Consider the following 20,794-nt stretch of genomic DNA (forward strand, 5'->3'; position numbering starts at 1 on the left):
GACAGCTACTTGGGGTTCAGCAAGGATATGTTGGCATACAGACTACAGCAGCCAGTGATCAAACCACCAACCTTCCAACTAGTAGATGATCTGCTCTACTGAGCTATTGTTAGCAGACAATTGCTAAACCTAATAAAAGCCTTTATGTTCTTTTTTTGGTCAGCATAGGTTTTTGCCACAGAAGTCAAAGATGGATCACATTTTTGCTCAGTCTCTTCCTCTCTTTTGATCTCCCGGATTAGATGTGTTTCTACTCTGGAGTAATTTTGGTACACCTGCCAATGCTGGGAAGGGGGCAGATAGATTTGGATAGCTTTTTTACCCATAATAAATTGCATTTTATATTTACTTAAGTTATATTTGTGTAACAATAAAATTTGTTTGATGACCTGAAAGTGTGACAAATATGTAAAAACCAAAGAATTCTGGAAGGGGCAAAATGCTTTTTCATGTCATTGTACGTGTACCAGTTTGAATGCATTCAGGACAATTCTGAATAGAGCAACCATGTTTGCGCAGTTATTGCTACGAGGTGTGGAACAAGAAGAGAAAAGGGACCTGTGTGAAGTCAGTGTTAAGTGAAACAAAAGAGGTGCCTGTAAGTCAATAATTCAATAATTATCTGACCTGAAAGAACTGGTAATAGTGATAGAGTTTAAAAAACAGTTTTCGCCCATACTGTTACAATATAGAGAAATCTAACCAATAAGAATAATTACTGGAACACCAGCTATTTATGTATACAGAATGGTGCCTTCCTCCTGTGAGACAGGGGTACTAACTACTGAACCACTGTGCCACAGTTATATGCCCAGGATATTTTCTGGTTTGCACTTTGTTAGATCCCAGATACCCCTGTACAGGTGGTCTGGACCGGCTCTCCATCCTTCGGGTCAGAGTCCCTTATTTAATTTGATTTAATTCTCCTGTTTGGCTGCCACGTTCCTGTGTGGAGTTCACATCTTCTCCCTGTATCTGCATGGATTTCCTCCCACGTTTAATAACTGCATGATAAATTAATTAATGACTTAATAATGTCAGAGTGTATCCAGGGTGTACCCAGTCTTCTGACTGCTAGATTAGACTCCAGCCTAAGGACACAACATCAATACTTTAAAAGATACAACCCATGAGACAGGCTTTTGTACCCCTAAAGGCACAATAAGGTACTTAAAAGATAAAATAGGTATTTTTTTTTACCAACCATTAGGTCTGTGATAGAAGCGCTTGGAGGATCCCCAATTATCGATAATTCAATTAGTTCATTTCCCTCAGTTTAGTATTCCTACAACAGAATATTTAATGTGTGAACATCTTTAATGAAATTTTCCTTGAAATCAAAGATGTTGTTGTTGCTGTGAATCTAAATGCTAAATATCTACACTGTAAGTAGTTGGTGCAGATTAAAGCCATGTATTTACTGTTTACTCACACCACATGCGTGCAAGTGAGCTTTTCTGCATGACCAGAGCCTGTGACTATTACACTCACAGTGTTTGGATCACTGATCATGGACGTGTATTACTCTGTGCTCATTGAACACAGGCAAGAAACGTCTGGTCATTTTTTTCTATTAGGAACTCTTAAGAAATACCCACAATCATCAGCAATGTTAAAATGGTACTAAATGCTATCAAGTGTAAAGGGCAGATTTTCCTTCTACAAAATAAATAAATGAATAGCTCCTTTGTGTTTGATGTTATAAAAGACAATACTCTAGAGCAGGTCATCAGCTAATGCGGTTGGTCAAGTATCCTTGAGCAAGATACTGAAACCCAAGTTGCTCTCTGATGTGTTCACCGATGTGTGAATATAAGATAGAAACCACTGCAGTGTCGAAAAAGGTGCTAGTGTAAATGGCTGAATGAGGCACTTTTGACTTTTTACAGTTTTGATTTATCAAAGGTCCTGTTTGACTTTTGCTTAATTAAAAAAGAACACAAAGGTGAGATTTGTATGCTTGAACTTTTACATTTATTAACTTTAAAATTTTTTGTTAAAGTTTTGCTAACTTCTTCAGGTTTACAGTGTGCTGACAAGTTTCCATGACAGACAGGGAGTACAGCAGTAGTTACCATGCCAACACCAAGAGTAAAAAAATAAGTCATAGGTAGTGTTAGGATTTTATAAAAACAAATACTGGTATTTATATTCTTAGTGTTACGAACTTGCATGTTCATGTGTTTTGTTTTGTGCAGGTGATGTATCTTTTTATGTTAATTCAGCTGTGCCAGGGCCCTGCTCCGATTGGTGCGTGGATACACCGCCCCAACGTGACTGGTTCCAGCTGGAGGACCCGCTCATTAAAAGGAGGCTGGAGTGCTACGGCGGGAGAGGTCCTCGCATTTCTCCTCATGACCCAGCAGTGTAACTGTGGCAGCCGCTGGCTGCAGTGCGGCTTGAAAGTTGTGGAAGTGGAGTGGATAGGGGTGAGCAGCCGTTTCTTTTGATCACCCGTCTTCTACTGTTTTGAATTAGTTAAGGAGGTCAGACTCTGTCTTTATTTTTGACTTTGTTTTGGTAAGGTCAGGGGTGCGGGATTTGTGTAGATTTGTTTTAGTTTATTATTTTGGCCTTGGCTCACCCTGAAGTGTTGACACTCCTGTTTTTGTTGTTCCTCTTTTTCACTTTATAAATAAATGGCATTATAAAGAACGGATTTGTTTCCTGTGGCTGCTTGGGTCTTGGGGGGGGGGAGCGAGTGCCTCACTCGTGTTATTGCCTGGCCCTAGACGGGTCGTAACATTATTGATACTGATACTTAGTGATACTTTTATCAAGACCACTGTCCCTTTTTAACATAATGGAAAATGTTTTAAGGGCTACCTTTGACACACTGGTTACAATAACCTTTTTCATGTCAACCTCATACTAATCAGCTGTTTGGTGACATGTTTCTGGTGCCAGCTGGTGATCACCACACATCACATCACCAAATATGATCAGCAATTGTCAACTTGACACTGACATACTGGTAGTCAAGCCCATTCCCAGAAACAATAGTTAATTTTGGCCAAAGATGGGAGTGAGTTAGAGGATGCAAAGAGGCAATATGAGAATCTTTGCAGGTTCTGAGTGTTAGGGCTTTTCAGTTTTACATTATTATTGAACTTTGATTTTGATATTATTTATCATTTCTAGTTTTTTGGTTTCTTAGAGTTCTCTGTCTTATAGTTTATTACTCTGTGTTCCATAGTTTCTCTGTCTCCCCTGTCAGCTGTGTCCCCTTGTCAAGTCTGCGTCTCTGTGTTATGTTTCCTGTTTTACTTTAAAGGTCCGTGTCTCATGTTAATGTGTTTGGTTTTGCTTCCCATGTCTTAGCCCTGATTTGTCCCAGCTGTGTTTCCCTCCTGTCTCCTATTCCCTGATTGCTCCCTCTGTGTATTTAAGCCCTGTGTTTTCTTTTATCTGTGTTGTGGTCTCCCTCATCCTATGCTGTCTGCCCTGCCTGCCTGCCTGCCTGCCTGCCTGCCTGCTCGCTCGCTCGCTCGCCTGCTCGCCTGCTCGCCTGCTCAAAGTGTCTGCACCTTGAGTCCACAGTTCCTGCCTGTACACAGCTCATGACACTGAGATGTAAAGAGAATGATCACTTTCATTGTGATATGATTTAAAATATTTCTATCATTTAGATATGAATGGTCAAGCAATATTTTCCTTAAATACTCAGACAAATCGGTCACATTCAGAGGCTGAGACTCAGCTCATTACCGCCTTATCTTGGACGTTTGATTGAACTGGCACTTCATAAAACAACCTTTCAGTAAATATTTACTGAATACATTATTATACATTATTTTTGCTCTAACATTTAACTTATTTTGAAGGGGTCCGTACCTGATTCTAGAGACTGGCGGAGCTCTACAGGTCCACTGGATGCTGGTGGGGCTTGGTACAGAGAATCATTAAGACCTGGACAGCACACACAAGCGGAAGAAGAGGAACGAAGTCAGTCGAGAAATGACTGTGTCAGACAGAAAATATGATGTTCCTCTGGGCTAAGAAACAGTGATATACATTATATTATACAAATGATCAAGTCTGCTATTCAGGCTCCAGGCTAAATGTGGTGAATTGTGTTATATTTTTCATGCAGCCCTGTTGAATTATAAAATTCTTCACCTGCTGCCCTCAGAAGACAGAACCATACCACACGTATTTATTATTTCTCATGTGGGAGAAGGTGGATTTATTTTTAAATAAGTGACGGAGTGAAAAGATGGAGATTAATCTCACATCTCTAACCACAGAGCAGGAGTCAGGACATGGTTAGACTCATGAAAAGTAAAACCAGCCTGGCTCTCTGCAACATTTGAAAATAGGGCTCGGAGCATATTTAAAGCTCACTAATCATCATGTTGGATTTGTAGCCCAGAAGCAGAAATGTACACATGCAGAAATGTACTCAGTGGTCACATGCTGAGTTATGAATTTGTGCAGCAGTGAGTCTTAGTTAAGTGTACATTTTGCAAAATGTGAACTCCTCTGTAAAAATTAGACTTATTGTATTTTCTTCTTTATTTAATATATATAATTACCAAGAAAGAGCAATTACCATAATATATATATATATATATATATATATATATATATATATATATATATATATATATATATATATATATAATTACGGTGGTTTAGCTTCAAAATAATGATGCCAATGTGTGTAGTTACCTGGTAATAAATATACTTAGTACACAATGATGTTGCTCTCTCACCATGTTTCTCGATGGTCTCGATGAGTCTCCAAACAATCACAGGTGCTGCTTCAGAAAGAAGTTCTCCCTCCACACCTGAGACAGAGATATAAAAGCCTTTATCATTGTTCTTGCCTGGAAACAATCAGACATCAACATAAGGATAATTTTAGTTCTAATTTTGATTTCATTTGCATAGTGATTATAATTTGGAAAATAATTTACTACTGCCAAAAAACTGAAAAAAGAGAAAAACATTGTTATAAGACTACAACCAACATTTCTGAAGACTTGCTGAGCCCGACAACAAGAGGCATGGTTTTTCTTTTCAATTTCTGCAATCTACCCATCTAGACTGATGGATCCAAGTGCGTATGTGTGCTTTCATGTGTGTGCCCTCCAGGGAATGTGTACACACACACATACACAGAGAAACAAACACAGACAGCAGCATAAAGGCCTTGTAAATGTCAGTGATGAGTTCATACTTGGGTCAAAACTTCACATGCCACCGTGTGACACACACACACACAGAAAAATAGCAGCTTCTTTAGGCACATAAATACATACATGTTAAGTTGTAGTCTTTTAGTGCTAGCATACAAAACACTAAAGAAAACTAAACACGACACATGAATATATCAATGTGTAACTACAGCATAAATAGCTACAGCAGAGCGTATGCATGCACTGTACAGACAACCTCTGAGCATTTTTAAAAGGTTGGTTTATCATGCTGCACATATGCATGAAAAAGATGAGTAACATTATTGAAGAAAGAGCAAGAAAACATGGTATCGTCTATAAACAGGGCTTCTTACTGAGATCTTGGTGAAGTAGAATTAAAACACTGAAGATGTGTTGGTACTCTAAAGCAGAGTATGAACAAATTAGCTTTAAGGAGCTGCTCTTATACTATCCATTATTATTATGCAGCCAATAAATCTTTCAACTAACTGAACATTCTTTTAAAATTGTTGGCAACATTTGGGGCATCCAGGAATGTGCTGGTAGAGCAGTCCACCTACAAATCGGATGATTAATGCATCAATTCTTCTGTGCGTGTGTCAGAGTATTTTTGTGCAAGATACTGAACCTCAAGTGTTCCCTAGTGCATCCACTGTGAGTGTTGAAAACACCAGTCCATTTTTTTTTCAAACACTTATTCCCACAGAGATCACCTAACTTGAAAATAAAACTAGTTAATAATAGCAGCTTGCACGAATTTCTTTGGGAGTATGCTGTAGTATACTGTACATGGGTACAATACATTTTAAAAAAATCTTAATGGCTCCAAGTTCCCTTTGTATTGTTTTTATTCACCAGTTTGGTGAGTTTTTATTGGTCATTCACCAGATCTTTGTTAATGACGCGGTTTCTACAAATATTTCACCTTTACCGCACAAGAAAGGAAGCTATGGTTTCCTCCATGCTGTGTATAGAAAAGATGGAGGGAGCTTCTGGGTGTGAAAAGTGCAGCCAATGTAGACTTTCCTTAAGCCTGCAGTCTTTCTAATGGCTGGTGGGGGGCTCCTCTAATGGTTTACAGAAGTCAACGTGCATGGCCAGAAGTCTATGAACAAACCTATTTCAGCTTCTTTGATCTCAGTAAACAGATCCCTGATGAGTTGTTGGTCTTAGTCACGAGTTTTGAGACTTCCTGAGTACAACATGATGTTAGTTTTTAGGAAGCCACCAACTAATGGGTTTAGAAAGAAACCTTTCATTTATTAAGGGTAATAAAAGTGGAATTAGAACTTATAGCATACAGATATAGTCTGTTATTTCACTACTTGAAATTTAAATATAGGTCACTGAAGCATTCCAAATGACAGGATCATGCAGATTTTATAAAATGATGGTAACTTTGTGTTTTATTTTATTTTCTCTATATCTAATATTTTAATGTAATGAAGTCAGGGTCATCCCATGGCTCGTCTCTACCACAACACTGCTAATATTCTGTTAATGTCTTTTCTCCTTTATTCCATCTTTACTTTGTTTTTTTTTGGGTGCCCTCTCACTTTCTTTTTCTCAAGCTGCTCCTCAACTTGTCCCTATCCCTCCCTCTATTTCATCCTCTTAATAAACTTTTCCTTCACCTAACAATTCATGCCTAGTTGCTCTCTTCTGCCCACATACTCTTTGTCACCATATCGTTTTAGCTTAGCAGTTCCCACCCTCCTTTGTTGTGATGGTCACACTTGTGTCCTATCATATATGATAGGACACAAGTGCTATAGCACACACACAGCCAAGTATTAGTCACGCTGAATTAAATGACACCTGTAAATGACACTTGTCTTTTAATGATGTCAAACACACTTGCACAAAAAAAATCATATTTAAAAACTTAACACACACTTAGTCACCATGTTTACAGGTTTACAGACCTGCTATTTCCTGCACTGATTATGTTTATGTGAGCGGCCAGTTGAGTGTATTATTTCAGATGTGTATGCATGTGTGGCTGTCAGTGTGAGCAATGACAAAGAATGCTGAGGAATTTCCGGAGATATCGGTCGTTAAATGCACAGTACTTTCATTAATGTCACTGTCGAAATGTATTACAAAGACAATAGCTCAGCCAGAGGACAGGAGAGGAGAGGAGAGGACAATAGAAGAGAGGAGAGAAAAGAAAAGTGATAACAGAGGTAAAAAAAAAAAAAAAAAAGAGGAGATATGTAAAGAGCATGAGTAAAGAGAAAAATCAGAGCGAGATGGAAAAGAGGAGAAGAAGGGAGAAAGTAGAAGTAAGAAGAAGGTAAGAGGGGTCTCAATAGGAGGATGAGGGGAAAGTGAAAAAGAAGAGCATTGAAAAAACTGAATTCAACATGGATAAAAAGAGCAAAAAACAAAAGAGGGCAACCCCAAAAAGAGGAGAATCAGGGATTAAATAACAAACATAAGGACAAAAGCAAAGAGGACAAAAAGAGAGAATATATAATAAAGACAAGAGGACAGATCAGGGTGGATATTACACGGCGGGGATAGTGAGAGATGAGAGGAAAAATCAGAAGAGGACAAACAAGAATGGAAAAAGTGAAGAACTGAAAAGTAAATGGACAAATGAAAACACAAAAGAGTAGAAAAAAGAAGAAAGGAAGAAGAACAGAAGAAAATGATGAAAGAAGAGGACAAAGAAGAAGAGACTGGTGGATGAAAATAAAGACAAAAGGAGAAGAGAGGAGAACAGTGAAGCTGACTCCATTCCTTCAGCTCTGCAGCAGATCACCCCACCCCACCCCCAGCCCCCATTAGAGAGAGGGTAGGGTGCTACAAACAAAGACATACACAAACCTACAGACACACAGAGACACAGTTGAAAGTCAGATAAACAGATAGAGATGAACCCCAAGAGAAGATTAACGTGACTGTATGCACCAGTATAGTATGCACATCGTACAATGAGACAGATGGATGGACACACACACACACACACACACACACACACACACACACACACACACACACACACACACACACACACGTCTGTCCACAGAGATGTTCTCTCATTAAAACATTTTCCACTGTACTATACTGTATAAATCTGATACTATGGTACACACATACAGATGTGGTCATACCCTCAGAGCTACCAACAGCTGTGGTCCCGATCAGCAGTGTCTGAAAATGATTTATTGATCGGTGAAGCTGGCATTATGAAGTAGGACCAGAATCACTATTTCGCGTTTACATTCAAATTTAGTATGCCCCCTCCCACCACCACCACCACCACCACACACACACACACACACACACACGTACAGATGGAAAATCTGATCAAGATAAGAGAGTGGAGTTATAGAGCAAGATGCTTATATATCAGAGAAGCTGCTCTGTGCCTGTGGGAGCTTCTGATAACTCATCTACCAGGATTGGCTCTCTTGATGTATAATAAATCATGTTTAGGTCAAACACTTGCACGATGAGTATGAAATTCACTCATATTTGATGTTCACACGCCAATATGTTTACGTTTTCATCCTAAGTCCCTGTGCAACATCTCAGATCTTTGTCCCTCTCAGATGGAGGTGCTGTGTTCAGTTCTGCAATAATATACAGTGACACCAGGGGGGAGCTGACTCCAGACCTGACTGGACAGTCCTGTTCCTTTAATCGGAGCTACAGCAGAGGGAAGCCACATTTGGTTTGGAAAGGCTGTTTTGTTTCATCTCAGGAAGACAAGTTTAATGTAAGTCTTCAGGTAAAACTCACATGAGATGAGGCAAACTATAATGTGCAATATGTGATCTACACAGCATGTGTACAGAAATAATGACACAGCATGTGGAAAATCCAGCAGAATGCAGGAGACCATAAAAAAGGGAAACACGCTGTAAAGGATAACAGATAATGCAACAAAGAAATATTTATACTCACACAGCAATCCGTTTAATGAACACAGCTGGGAAAATGAGGCACAGGTGAATGCAATCAGGGAAAATGACAAATAGAAAGCAAAACTAAAGTCAAGATGCAAGAAAGAAGCACTTATAGAGTGACAAATACCACAGACACATAGCATCTTGACATTAAGGAGTAGTGGGGAAGGCTATGGAATGAATTCAAAATATGAAACTCACAAATTATGACAATAGCTGCTGATAATATTCAATGCATCTCCTCACATGTGCTGAATCTTAAATAGTACACAGGAAAGGGACTTGTCTTTAGCAATATTAACAGCTAAGCAAAGTGAAAAATTCATCCTCTGTCTCCTCCTGACCAATCCACCATGGCAGCATGTTAGTCAGAGGAAACCTCCCCCCACCCCGGGGACTCAGCTAAAAATGCTATGAGGTTAGCGTATGATGACTTATTATATGAGCATACTCAGAAAAACATTTATGCATATGCATACATTAGCATAAATGCATACAGGCACACTTATCTAGCAAACATAGCCATTTCATTTGCTTAAAAATGTAACTTTCAGAGTAAAGCTGTGTAGGGATAAACCAAACACTGATTTCAATTCATACATGCACAAACAGACACAAAGCTAAATGCTAAATGATGTCTCCCACGCAAACAAAGCTATTTGCAAGCCATTTGTCTTGCATTATGACCACATCCACAGGATATTTAACATTGTCACATTTACATTAATATGTATCTTAAATGCACATTAAATCTGAATCTGTCTTCTGGTCTGCATATACAATTTTTGCCCGAGGACTTATTCATACTGTAATGTGCTGATGCTGTTTCAGTTTCCAGTACTTTGACTTACAAAAACTAATAACTGGAGGCTATACATATCATTCTATGCTAAACGTCTGGGGAATCAGTGTCATAAATTCCAGAAAAATACTATAAAGCAGCACTTTAAGCACAAGCTTCTAGACTAGAAGAAGCTACATGGTAAAGAAATGCTAAAAGAATACAGACAAGCCACTGTGTTTACCAGTTATTAAATCCTTCCTTCATGATGTATCTACTTCCCCTCAAGGCAGCTGTGGTTTCAATTCATTTGAACAAAACGTATTTGTAGAAACTTAAATATCAAGTCTGTATTTTTTTGTTGTTGTTGTCATCATTGCCCACACTGAAGTGTTTATAAAAACAAACACAGTTACATTCAGTATTTCCCTCCAGGCAACATTCCCAGTCCATTTTAGTCCTCCTAAGCATAACTTACATCCACATTTGGCTGGAGACGTTATCTTTCCTCTGTTGTCTGTAAACTATTAACATGAAAGTGTACTATAGTTTCAAATATTGAATTTAATTTCAATAAAATACATGAAATCATGATGTGATGTTTCGGAAACGGTTGGATGATTGATAAAGACACATTAACAGCTGGCCTGGAATGAATTGGAAAACGCCAGTGAAAATGGTGACGAGCACTGTGGTACTTTATACATATTTTTTTCATCAAGTGCCGACCTTTTCCTACCTAATTTAATTAAGTTTACTGCTACCACAAGTCTTTGTGTCTTGTCTGCTGTTTCTCTTCACATAAAGTTGACATGTTCCAACCCAGTCTCATTTAAGGACATCAAATTTTGAAAATTAGTGGCGTCTCACTGACCTCCACAAGGTGTGAGGCATAGTGACACACATTTTAAACTGAACTCATTTACACAGACATTTATAAAATGTGTTAAATATGTGTGTGTGAATGACCAGATGAGAGGAAGCTTCTCTTAAACTGCAAGACTGTAATTGTGCTGTATTTCCCCCGTGGATTTCCCAATCCAGCAGGCACTTATAAATAAAATCATTTTAGAGTGCCATGAAAGGCAAGTTGGACATGCAGATAATTAATCAGACAAAACTGTTTTGTCACAATTAAAGCTTCTATATAGGAAAAGATAGTCTAGGTGTCTGTGTTTAGCACATTAAAACGATGGTTCTTATATAATGCTTTTCTATTCAGACCATTAAAAGCTTGCTTACATATGCAGCAAATGGTAAATAGCAGCATTGTTTATAAATCTTTTTCCTTGTAGACTTTAGATTTTTGCATAATGAAAGTTCAAAATTCTGAGTATCCTTGAGTTAGAGTTGTTTTGGTGTGCATAATGCTGAAAAGATCACTAATTAAATCCCTCTGCTATTTAATCTGTTTTTCCATTAATATTTCTTCTGCCCAATGCAAAACTATAGAATGCTAATATTCCACTGGTAATTGGTTTGATTAAAAGTGAGCTAAAGATGATATCTTACACTGAACAGAGGACCCACAGAGAATCCCCTTTAATCCATCCTCCTCAATCTTGTCTCTCTCTTTCCTCTCATTTATCATCTTTGAAAAATCCGCCACCCCCTGTTTCTCATCATCAGGTTAGTAGCATGTTGCCACCATCACACTGTGCTTGACAGGATTTCAGAAAAAAACATCTATTTTTAATGATAATTGTGTGGACATGCCACAGGTTTGCAGAAATTATCAATAGTCTGTGTTCTGTTGGGATTTTTGAAGTTGCTAATAAGATTTAGTCACACATGTCTACTATGAGGTTTAAGAAAATTGTTTTTGAATCATGGTTTGGAGTAAAATCGATACTTTTGCAACAGGAAGTTTTCACACTGAAAAATCTGTCTCTCACTAATGCCTTACCGTGGAGCATCAAGCTCCATTACCAAAGGACATATTATAAACAAATTAGTTTTATTATTAGTGGCATTAACAAAACAGCATTCACTGATATCTTTTGAATAAAAAAAAGGTTTTGATCTTCAAAAACACAAATTACAGTCACAGAACAGAAAATGGTTCAAGCGAACCAAATTCAACACTTGGAACCAAATCCAAACCTTTGCTTAGCTAACAAACACTCATGATACAACTGGCTAAAATCCTTATTGTTCACTCACTAGTTGTTTTAAATTCATGAAAATCGAGAGGCTAAGCAAAGATGGCTGAATGGATACTGCAATGCCTGTGAATGTGAATTTTATGTTATATTTTAACTGACCTTTAGTTCAGCTTGATGGTTTTGTTTCCAATCTATTGTGGTTGTACAAAATATTATCTTCTTCTTCTTCTTCTTCTTCTTATTATTATTATTCAGTAATAAGAAGCACATTTAAAAAAGCAACAGTAAGAAGTTTAACAGATAAGTCCGAATAGTCACCATTACATTTTTATGCAAATCAGAGACAGTTGAGCTGAAGGCCCATGCTGATTTGAGACTGACCCACAGGAACTACAAAATTGATAATGCCAATTAGGGCTCTTACAAGTTTACACGTAAAAATCTTTGTCTTTGTGGGTGTGCATGCATTCAACCTTGTGCTGAGTTTTATTAGTCCATGTTGGTTGAACTGATAGAATTAATGGACAATGTTTTTCTGATGTCACTCATACGCACACATACATGATCACACACTTATAAATATTGTTACAAATGCCAGAGTTGTTGTCAAATTAGTAAAGAGTTTTTAATAGTGAGCTTAGATTTATCTGTTTGCACGTGTTTTCTTGACTGTGGTGTATTTAGTTCTTGGAAACAGAGGTACATTTCTAAGCCCAAATCTACACAGATCCACCCGAGTGCACACTGAATCATGTATTACGGCCTGTATTGATCCATTTTTCCATCTGTATTCTCTTAGGAATATAATCTCTCCCACACTTAGATCAATGAACACTCTGCGTGCGGTGGGGGGTGGGTATGTTATCACATTACTGCAGGCCAAAGTGATGACATCAGGAAAACACTGGCACACTTTTGCTCTTGTATATTTAGGAAAACCCTCAGTAAATTGTAAAATTGACTGCTTCTTATAGACCCAACATTCACATTCCAGTGAAGAACAACTCAACAGAGAGTAACTCAGGGTTTAGTATTTTACCCAAGAATATGTTGGCATGCAGACAAGAGCAGTCAGGAATCTGCTGATTAGTAGATGACTTGCTCACTAGTCAGAACTGAGGGGATTGCAATACCATAGTCAGCACCACAGTCCAGGATGAGGCAGCGAACATCCATGAATACGTTAGGAAGATTGCCCCAACCGACCGCATTCTCAGTGAATACCTCAGGCAACAGAAACCCAAGAAGGAGGAGGAAGAGGAGGAACCATCATGGCAGGACAGGCCCCTGCACGGTATGTAGCACCTGCAAATAGAGGAGGTGGCTGGACAAAGCTGGGCTGAAAGACAGGACAGAGGCACTAATCATGGCAGCACAGGAACAAGCTCTAAGCACAAGGTCCATGATCTCACTGAGGGGGCTCAGGCCTATGCAGAACAGCAGTGGGGAGAGAGGATCTCCTTGGTAGATCCTGCACTTGATGGCGATATGTACTCCTATGTACAAATGCAGGCAAAAGGTATGGCTGGCAGCTAGAGATTGCTCTGAAGGCCCTTCCACGCAAGTTCGCTCCCCACTTTATTCGACCCTATGAAGTCGAGGCGATCATCAGCACCTCAGCAGTTAGACTCAAGCTCCTGGCATCCTTGCGCATCCACCCTACGTTCCACTTTAGCCTGTTCATGACAGTCTGTTTTCCGATGTCCATTGAGTCTGCTTGTGGGTCCGCAACCACATGCAATATTTGAAAAGAAAAAAATACAGACTCTGAAATAGGCACTGGACAAAATTCTAATCCAGAAGAGCCTATGAGTGGTGATCAAAAGAAATAAAAAAAAGGTGAGCATGAGGTACTACAGCAAAAGATATCTTTCATATGGATGCACTTTCACTGGCGATCCGATTACATCAACTGTGTCATGTTGGTGTGGTGGGTGGAAAAATCTCTTCAACAGTGCCACTGTCCCAAGCCAACTTAAATACCATGTCCAAACAAAACATTTCTCAGTTCAGAACAAGAACACGGACGAGGTAACTTTAATGAAAAAATACAAAAGGTGTCTGAAAGAGCTCTCAAAGCTGGCTATTTGGTAGCAGAACTTATAACCAAGTCCAAAAGTCCCACACTGTGGCAGAGACATTAATACTAGCTGCTTCCAAACCTATTCTAAATGAAGTGCTTGGCCCTGATGAAACTTAAAACGTCCCTCTGTCACATAAATTGATGAGTCTTTGGATATTAGTGGACATGCTCAACTCTTGGCCATTGTGCATTTTTGTGGTTTTGTGGTCCACTAGCAAAAACTTCCTATTTTGCAAAGAATTTCTAGAAAAAATAACATTGGTTGTGATATTTTTCATATCACAACCAAATATCTTGAAGAAGAAGGACTTAGGAGAGAAAACTGCATGCACACAGCAAAGTACCGGTCCATGTGTTTGAGCTGCTTTAACTATTTTTGATGAAAGAAGCAATGATGACATTTTTGCTTTATTGCTGAAAGGACAAGAGCACAATGGTAAAATGTAAACTCTATCCAGGATAGAAACAACTGTTTTATACTGCTAACACAACTTTGGCTCTTTGCAAGCATCTGCACAGACAGCATGCTAGCACAAAACTAGACAATAACCCAGAGTGGTGTTAAAGCTGGGTGTATACCAAGCTCAACAGCCAGACACTGAAAATGAAAAGGTAACAAAAGGAATGATAGCGAGTCAAGGTTGTAGCATTGTAGGCTCCATTTCTACTTGTACTTTTTCTACTTTAGAATCACTGTGGCAATTCCTTTGAAGTCTCGTCGGGGTGTTTTTTTAATCTTTGTTTTGTGTGATGTATTTTTACATAGCCTGGTTGCTTGGCTTGTTAAATTATGCTCTGGGGCAGACCCAGGGCATGCTGGAGAGGTTACATCTCTTGGCTGGTTTGGGAAGCCCTCTGTGTTTCCCCAGATAAGCTGAGGAGGTGGCTGGGGAGAGTGGCCTAGGTGTCCTTGCTTAGGCTGCTGCATCCATTATCCAGTCCCAGGAAAGCAGAAGAAAATGGATGGATGGATGAAAACTAAAGAGTTTAGTCTGTATTAATACAAAATTAATACTTCTGTTACTTTTACAAGAATCTTTTTCTCTCGTCTTAATTTGTTTATTGATTGTGTACACACTTTACAGGTGGCTGTAGGTCGGGCCGGTCAAATAGTAACCATAACGTTGGTGGTACTAGCCCTAGCTACTCCAGTCTGCATGCTAGTTATCCTTGGGTAAGATACTAACCCCAAGTTGTTCACAGTTGCATCCAATGGCATGTGAATGTTAGATATAAAACACTAATCTAGGAAAAAAGGGCTTTGGTGAATGAGGCAAGTTGTATAAAGTGCTCAGAGTCGAAAAGCACTATATAAGAACCAGTGGATAATAAAATACAATTGACAGTGTGACTGGGTCGTTCTCATGCTGGAAAATGAAGCTGTGGCCAATCAGATGCATTCTTGATAATATTGCAAAATGTACCAAAATCTGAATGCACTTTTTTGGTTTCACAATTACATCAATTTTGACAAGATCCTCAACACTACTAAAGATACAATTTAAAAATGGTTTGTGGTGCTAACCACTGTGCCACCGTGCTGCCATCTTATGTTTTAGATTCCTGACAGTAGCCACCCTTTTTGCTTTTTTGACAGTGCTGCAAACCTTTTGCCTTCTCTCACGTAAAATGGTTTTCACTTCACAGGTGTGTCTTGTAAGGGTTCATTTGTGGAATTTCTTGCCTTCTTTTCTTGAATTCTAAGTAAAGAGAAACAACAGTCCACCATCACTTTAAAATTGCTAAAACTTTGAATGTGTCGGTAGTGGTATATGAATGGTAGATGAATACCATCAGCTGCATCTGCAATATGTTTCCAGAGACAAAAGTCTTATACATTCAGCTTAGTTCCTCTGAGTGATGGTCACTGTCTTCAGATCACTCCTAAATGGCTTTCTTGTTAAGCCAACATATTGCTCCCCTCCTAGGCAGGGCCATTTCAATTAGCTAATGAGACCTGGAGTGCCAGGAGGCACTCTCAGCATATTTCTGATCTTCAAGGTTAGTGGTGGATGGAGGGAGAGGGAGCATGTGCTCTAATCTACAATGAAGGGGTAATTACATTCAGTTGCAACTACAGTGGTACAATTACCTGGTGAAGTGATCTGCTGGGAGAAGTGACAGCTGGGAAAGATGGAGACTGATGCCCTGTGAACAGTGCTGGGTGTAAAGAGTTACAGTGTAATGTATTGTATGCTGTGTGCCAAGCATTTACCGTGTTGGGACTACTGCCCATGGAAAACTCATACCAATGGTTTCTGTCCCTCATACTGTGGCACCTGAGGTGGAGAGCAGCTTACCCCGTCTTGACTCTGCTATGCTGAAAGGTCACTTAAAGAACTCGGTCACTTTGCAGGTTTTAGGTTTTGTTGGGACATCTGTCAGAATCAAAGTGAGCCCTTGTACCCTGTGGATGTGAGCAGTGTCATTCTGTCATCTAAAGTGGCTTGCAGGTATGCATTGTGGGTAGACTAAAGCAACTTAAATAATAATGCAGTGTTCAGTAAATTTTCCAATTAGGTGTAAAAGGGCACTAGTTGAGCCATCAGCATTTTGAAGCAAGTTTTGAAATGGTTACTTTTTTCTTAATGGTATCATTCTTGATCATACTATATGCCTGCAAGCATTTATGAATATCTAATATAAGTGATAAATATAACACCGCTTAGCTCAGTTCCTCATTTAGCTGTTTGCTGCTTCCCCACTGAGAGGACAATGACGCGTTTCCTTCATCTACATGTTTTTCTTACTTTCATTTACTGGCCCATTGGCCAGCTAGAAGAAGCCTGAAAAAATAATCCACAGCTCAGCCTGGAGGAGTCCACAAGAACCCTGCTGAAACTCTTAACTGGTTGGAGTTGGAACTTAATGTAAGGTCTTCTTCCTTGGTGATTTGGCACTATATAAATAAAATTAAATTGAAAAATTGAATTGAAGGGAAGGTGTATATAAGGCAAGTCAGCGACAAACTGGTGACCATGAAGCTGTAATAGACTCCTGCTTCTTGGGGAAAGGAGCATTTCTTTTATAAAGAGTAGCAGTTTTCACTTATTTATTACATTTTTCACTGAACAATTTCAGTTTTACATATGTTGAATTGTACTTTAACAGAATTTCACAGATGTATAAATGATTTTCTATGTATGTATCTATGACAAACTGAATTTATCACTGAATTTCTTCCACTGACAACAGTATGACCTTCGAGCCAATCTCATGTTCTCACTATACGAGACTGAGTGGAAATAGCATTTTCCTTCAGGGATCAATAGTCACATTATTACTCTGATATAACATGATGTTTATGTAATCCTCCTGCACTCATGCCATAAAATCTGGACGCAAGCTTTGAAAAGGTAAATCAATAAAGGTTTAACAGGTTACTGTTCTAAAGCACACCTGGGTGACATACTGTATGTGGTATTTATTGTGTTTTTCATTTTATACACACACAGTCCCTGTGGAAGAATGAGCTAATTAGGTGTCAGATAGGTTTAGGTCTGTGCCAATGTATGTCTGTGGTCACCGTCAACCCCCTACTACATGATGAGCAGCACAGCTGAGTCATCATATTTAGAATTCAAATACGGCTGAAAGACTTCGGTTATCACTTCTTTTTATTTTCATCTCCTCTCCACTCTTCCTCTGTTCTTTTTGCTTCTGACTCTCCTTCTCATCCCTGCCTTTGGTTTTCCCATTCCTCTTTCTATCTTCATTCCCTACATTACCCCGTACTGTACCAATTACTTGTTAACTCACATAGATTTCAGACACTTAATGTGATATTTTTTTCTCCTAGCACACAGCACCTCTATTAATCTGCTTGGGATTTAAAAAAAAAAAAAAAAAAGAAAGAAAAGGGAAAAAAGCAAAAATAACCCTGTACATATGAAAACAGCTTATTCCTGTATGATGCTGCTTTTTTCTCTGTGTAGAGTCATCGTAGAAACAAACAGAGGTGGACTTACAGTAGGAAGGTTTGACCGTGCTGTCATGGGGCAATAGGGTAAAAATGAGAACAATGATCATTGCAGCGACACCAGATGACCAAACTGGTTCCAGTAGAGGTTCCAACCCCCTTCTGACTGTGTATGAATGGATCTTTACAGTTTCAGATATGTAGTTATTAACTCAAAGAATCAAAAATCAGATACTGCATGATATTAATAATAGTTCAGTCCAATTCAATTGTATTTATATAGCACCAAATCCAGTGTTGGGTAAATTACTTTGAAAAAGTAATTAATTATAGTTACTAGTGTTACAGGCATGGCCCTTTAAGGGTGAAGCCTGATGGGAAATGTATTCGGGATGTGTGTAGCGGGACTGCCTGGTGTGGGTGTGTAGAGAGAGAGAGGAGAAGGGGAAAAGTAACGGTTAGCTACAGAAGAGACGGAAAGAAAATAAATAAAAGGAATATAATAACTCCCTCGACAGCCAGAGTTGTGTCGGCGATGCTCGCTGTGAGTAAACTGTTTCAGCCCACTGTACGCGGTGTTCGTGCCTTGGAGAAGAAATAAAGTTCGGTGAAGCAGTTTCCTACGCCTCCTTCGATCTTTTTGCTAGCGGAGTTGACCTGTATAGTAAGCTGTTGCCGGCTACGAGCCAGTTACGGAACCTTCAAGTAACTGCCAGAGGTTTCCTTACTACGGTTCGGGGCCGTGGATCTGGCGCGGTAACACTAGTTACTTCTTCAAAAAAGTAACTGAGTTAGTAACTGAGTTACAAGATTCTAAAAGTAATTCATTACTTGAAAAGTAACTATTGCGTTACTTTAAAAAAACGTTTAACCCTCTGGGGTCCAGGGTATAATTGGCCACTACTTTTGATTTTCCCTCCACATTTCACCTTTAAAAACTATTTACTTTGCCTTGTTTGGTATCATCCTTTTCAGCACAACCTCACGTGTCTGGATTTAAAGTTATGTTTTCATTTTGACATACTGTATTAACACAATTGATCTAAAATCAGACAAAAAATATAAAATTTGAATAAAAAAAGTTATATTTTGTACTGTAACAACCACAAACATGTTTAATGAATCATATTTCATAACTTTAAATGCAAATATAAATTGTCAATTTTAAAGTCATATGCACAAGTTTTGCAAACAACAAAGTTATTTGCAGCCATTTACCTTTTACCCCTTTTTTTAAATAACCATTGCAAACTATTTACAGAACAATCAGCTGTTCTGCATTCAATAAGATGCCGCACAAATTATTCGTGCCACTCCAAATATTTCTGTCCACTATAAAGGAGAACATCACAGCCTGATACCTGCAGGTCTGACAGCAGCAGGTGTATCACTCCTGTTTCTACCTGGACACAGCAGTCGCCTCATTGTTCTGACACACAACACTGTCCACAACACTACCCACTAACTACACAAGACAGCACATTAACTACACACTTCAAACATGCTAAACGTCACAAATCTCTCACATCTCAAAACTCGCTCTCTTTCTTTTTCTGCTGTCTTTCTCTCTCTCTCTCTCTCTCTCTCTCTCTCCTAAAACGTCCCTCTCTTCTTAAACAACCAAATGTCATGTTGCCATATCATTTTTGATTCCACCAACACGAAAGGGCTTTTTTTTTTAAAGCCCTATCAATCACTCTCATAAGCAGAGACTGCTAGGTAGCGCTGTCCTTAGACAGTAAATGTGACGTAAAATGACAAGATGACCATCACTAAAGAGCACAATCATGATGTCCATCCAAACACATGATTTTTGAGAGTATTTTAATCACAATATAAATTCTCGATATAAGCAGACAAAAAAAAAAAAAAAGATATAAGCAGACAAACTGTAAATGTAGTCATGACATAAAGCTCTGTAATTAATACTGTTTTGCTGAGTGTCTATATGCTGAGTGTTTATATGCTAACCACTCCATCAAAGACACCCAGCAGCAAGACGCAATGTAGTATAAGCCAAAGGCAGATGTAGACGCAAATGTAGGCCGTTGATGCTGAAATGACTTCCAGCTCACTAATTGGCTCAGTGTGCTGATGCTGAGAGCATAATTACTGCCAGTGATTTTCAACAGACAACACAATGGAATTCATGATTGAATGCAATTATTCCCTGGGTGCTGGAAGCTTCACACTAATTTGACTTTGTCATTTTGATTGTAGGTTTTTCAGTATGTCCAAGCGTAAATCATCTCCACCCTGGCTTGAAAATCAAACCTAGGACAAAGGAACACAAGAAAGTACTGTCGCTCTCGTTCATCTTTCTTGCTGCCTCTTTCTCAGTCTCTCTTCACACCTTTCAGCTGAGTGATTAATGATACATGTAACTCATTTATCATCACTAATGTCACATTCCCTAAGACCTGATTTTAATGCTGACATAGTGCAAATGACATTTAAGTGAAAGAGAGGAAGAAAGACACGGAGAAACAGATTACAGCACACCATTGAAATGTCTCTGTCTTACGAGAATGGGTGTTTGAGTGTCTGTGTCAATGGGGTGATGTCTGATAATTAAAACCATTAGCACCGATCTTTCTGTCAGACATCTGTTCAACTCTGTAGCTTCTGATACACTTCAGAGGTCTTGTACTCAAGTTTTGCTTCAGTTTTGGGAGTGTTTTCTTTGTTTTTATCAGTCTATAGTTCTGTATGAATTTGTATCCATACAGTTTATGGATGCAGTTTGCTAAACAAACTTGTGTAAGCTGATAACTTAAGCCTTCATCCTCTAGTCCTGGTATGTCACGTCGCTCTCCAAAAAACTAAT

At 38.8% G+C, this 20,794-nt stretch overlaps 1 protein-coding gene across 2 annotated transcripts in view; it reads right to left on the reverse strand.

The window, feature by feature from the left end:
* pik3r3b (phosphoinositide-3-kinase, regulatory subunit 3b (gamma)) overlaps positions 1 to 20,794 on the reverse strand; it is a 176,102-nt gene that overhangs the window by 118,874 nt on the left and 36,434 nt on the right. For both annotated transcript variants that reach the window (XM_084909540.1, XM_084909541.1), the window contains 2 exons: positions 4,716 to 4,790; positions 3,835 to 3,909 (listed from right to left, as the gene is read on the reverse strand). In XM_084909540.1, coding sequence (XP_084765666.1) covers positions 3,835 to 3,909; positions 4,716 to 4,790 — 150 coding nt within the window. The remainder of the gene's footprint in view (positions 1 to 3,834; positions 3,910 to 4,715; positions 4,791 to 20,794) is intronic.

This window comes from Perissodus microlepis, chromosome 17 (genome assembly GCF_051167445.1).
Source record: "Perissodus microlepis isolate ML-2025 ecotype Zambia chromosome 17, ASM5116744v1, whole genome shotgun sequence".
In the NCBI taxonomy this organism is placed as follows: Eukaryota; Metazoa; Chordata; class Actinopteri; order Cichliformes; family Cichlidae; genus Perissodus; species Perissodus microlepis.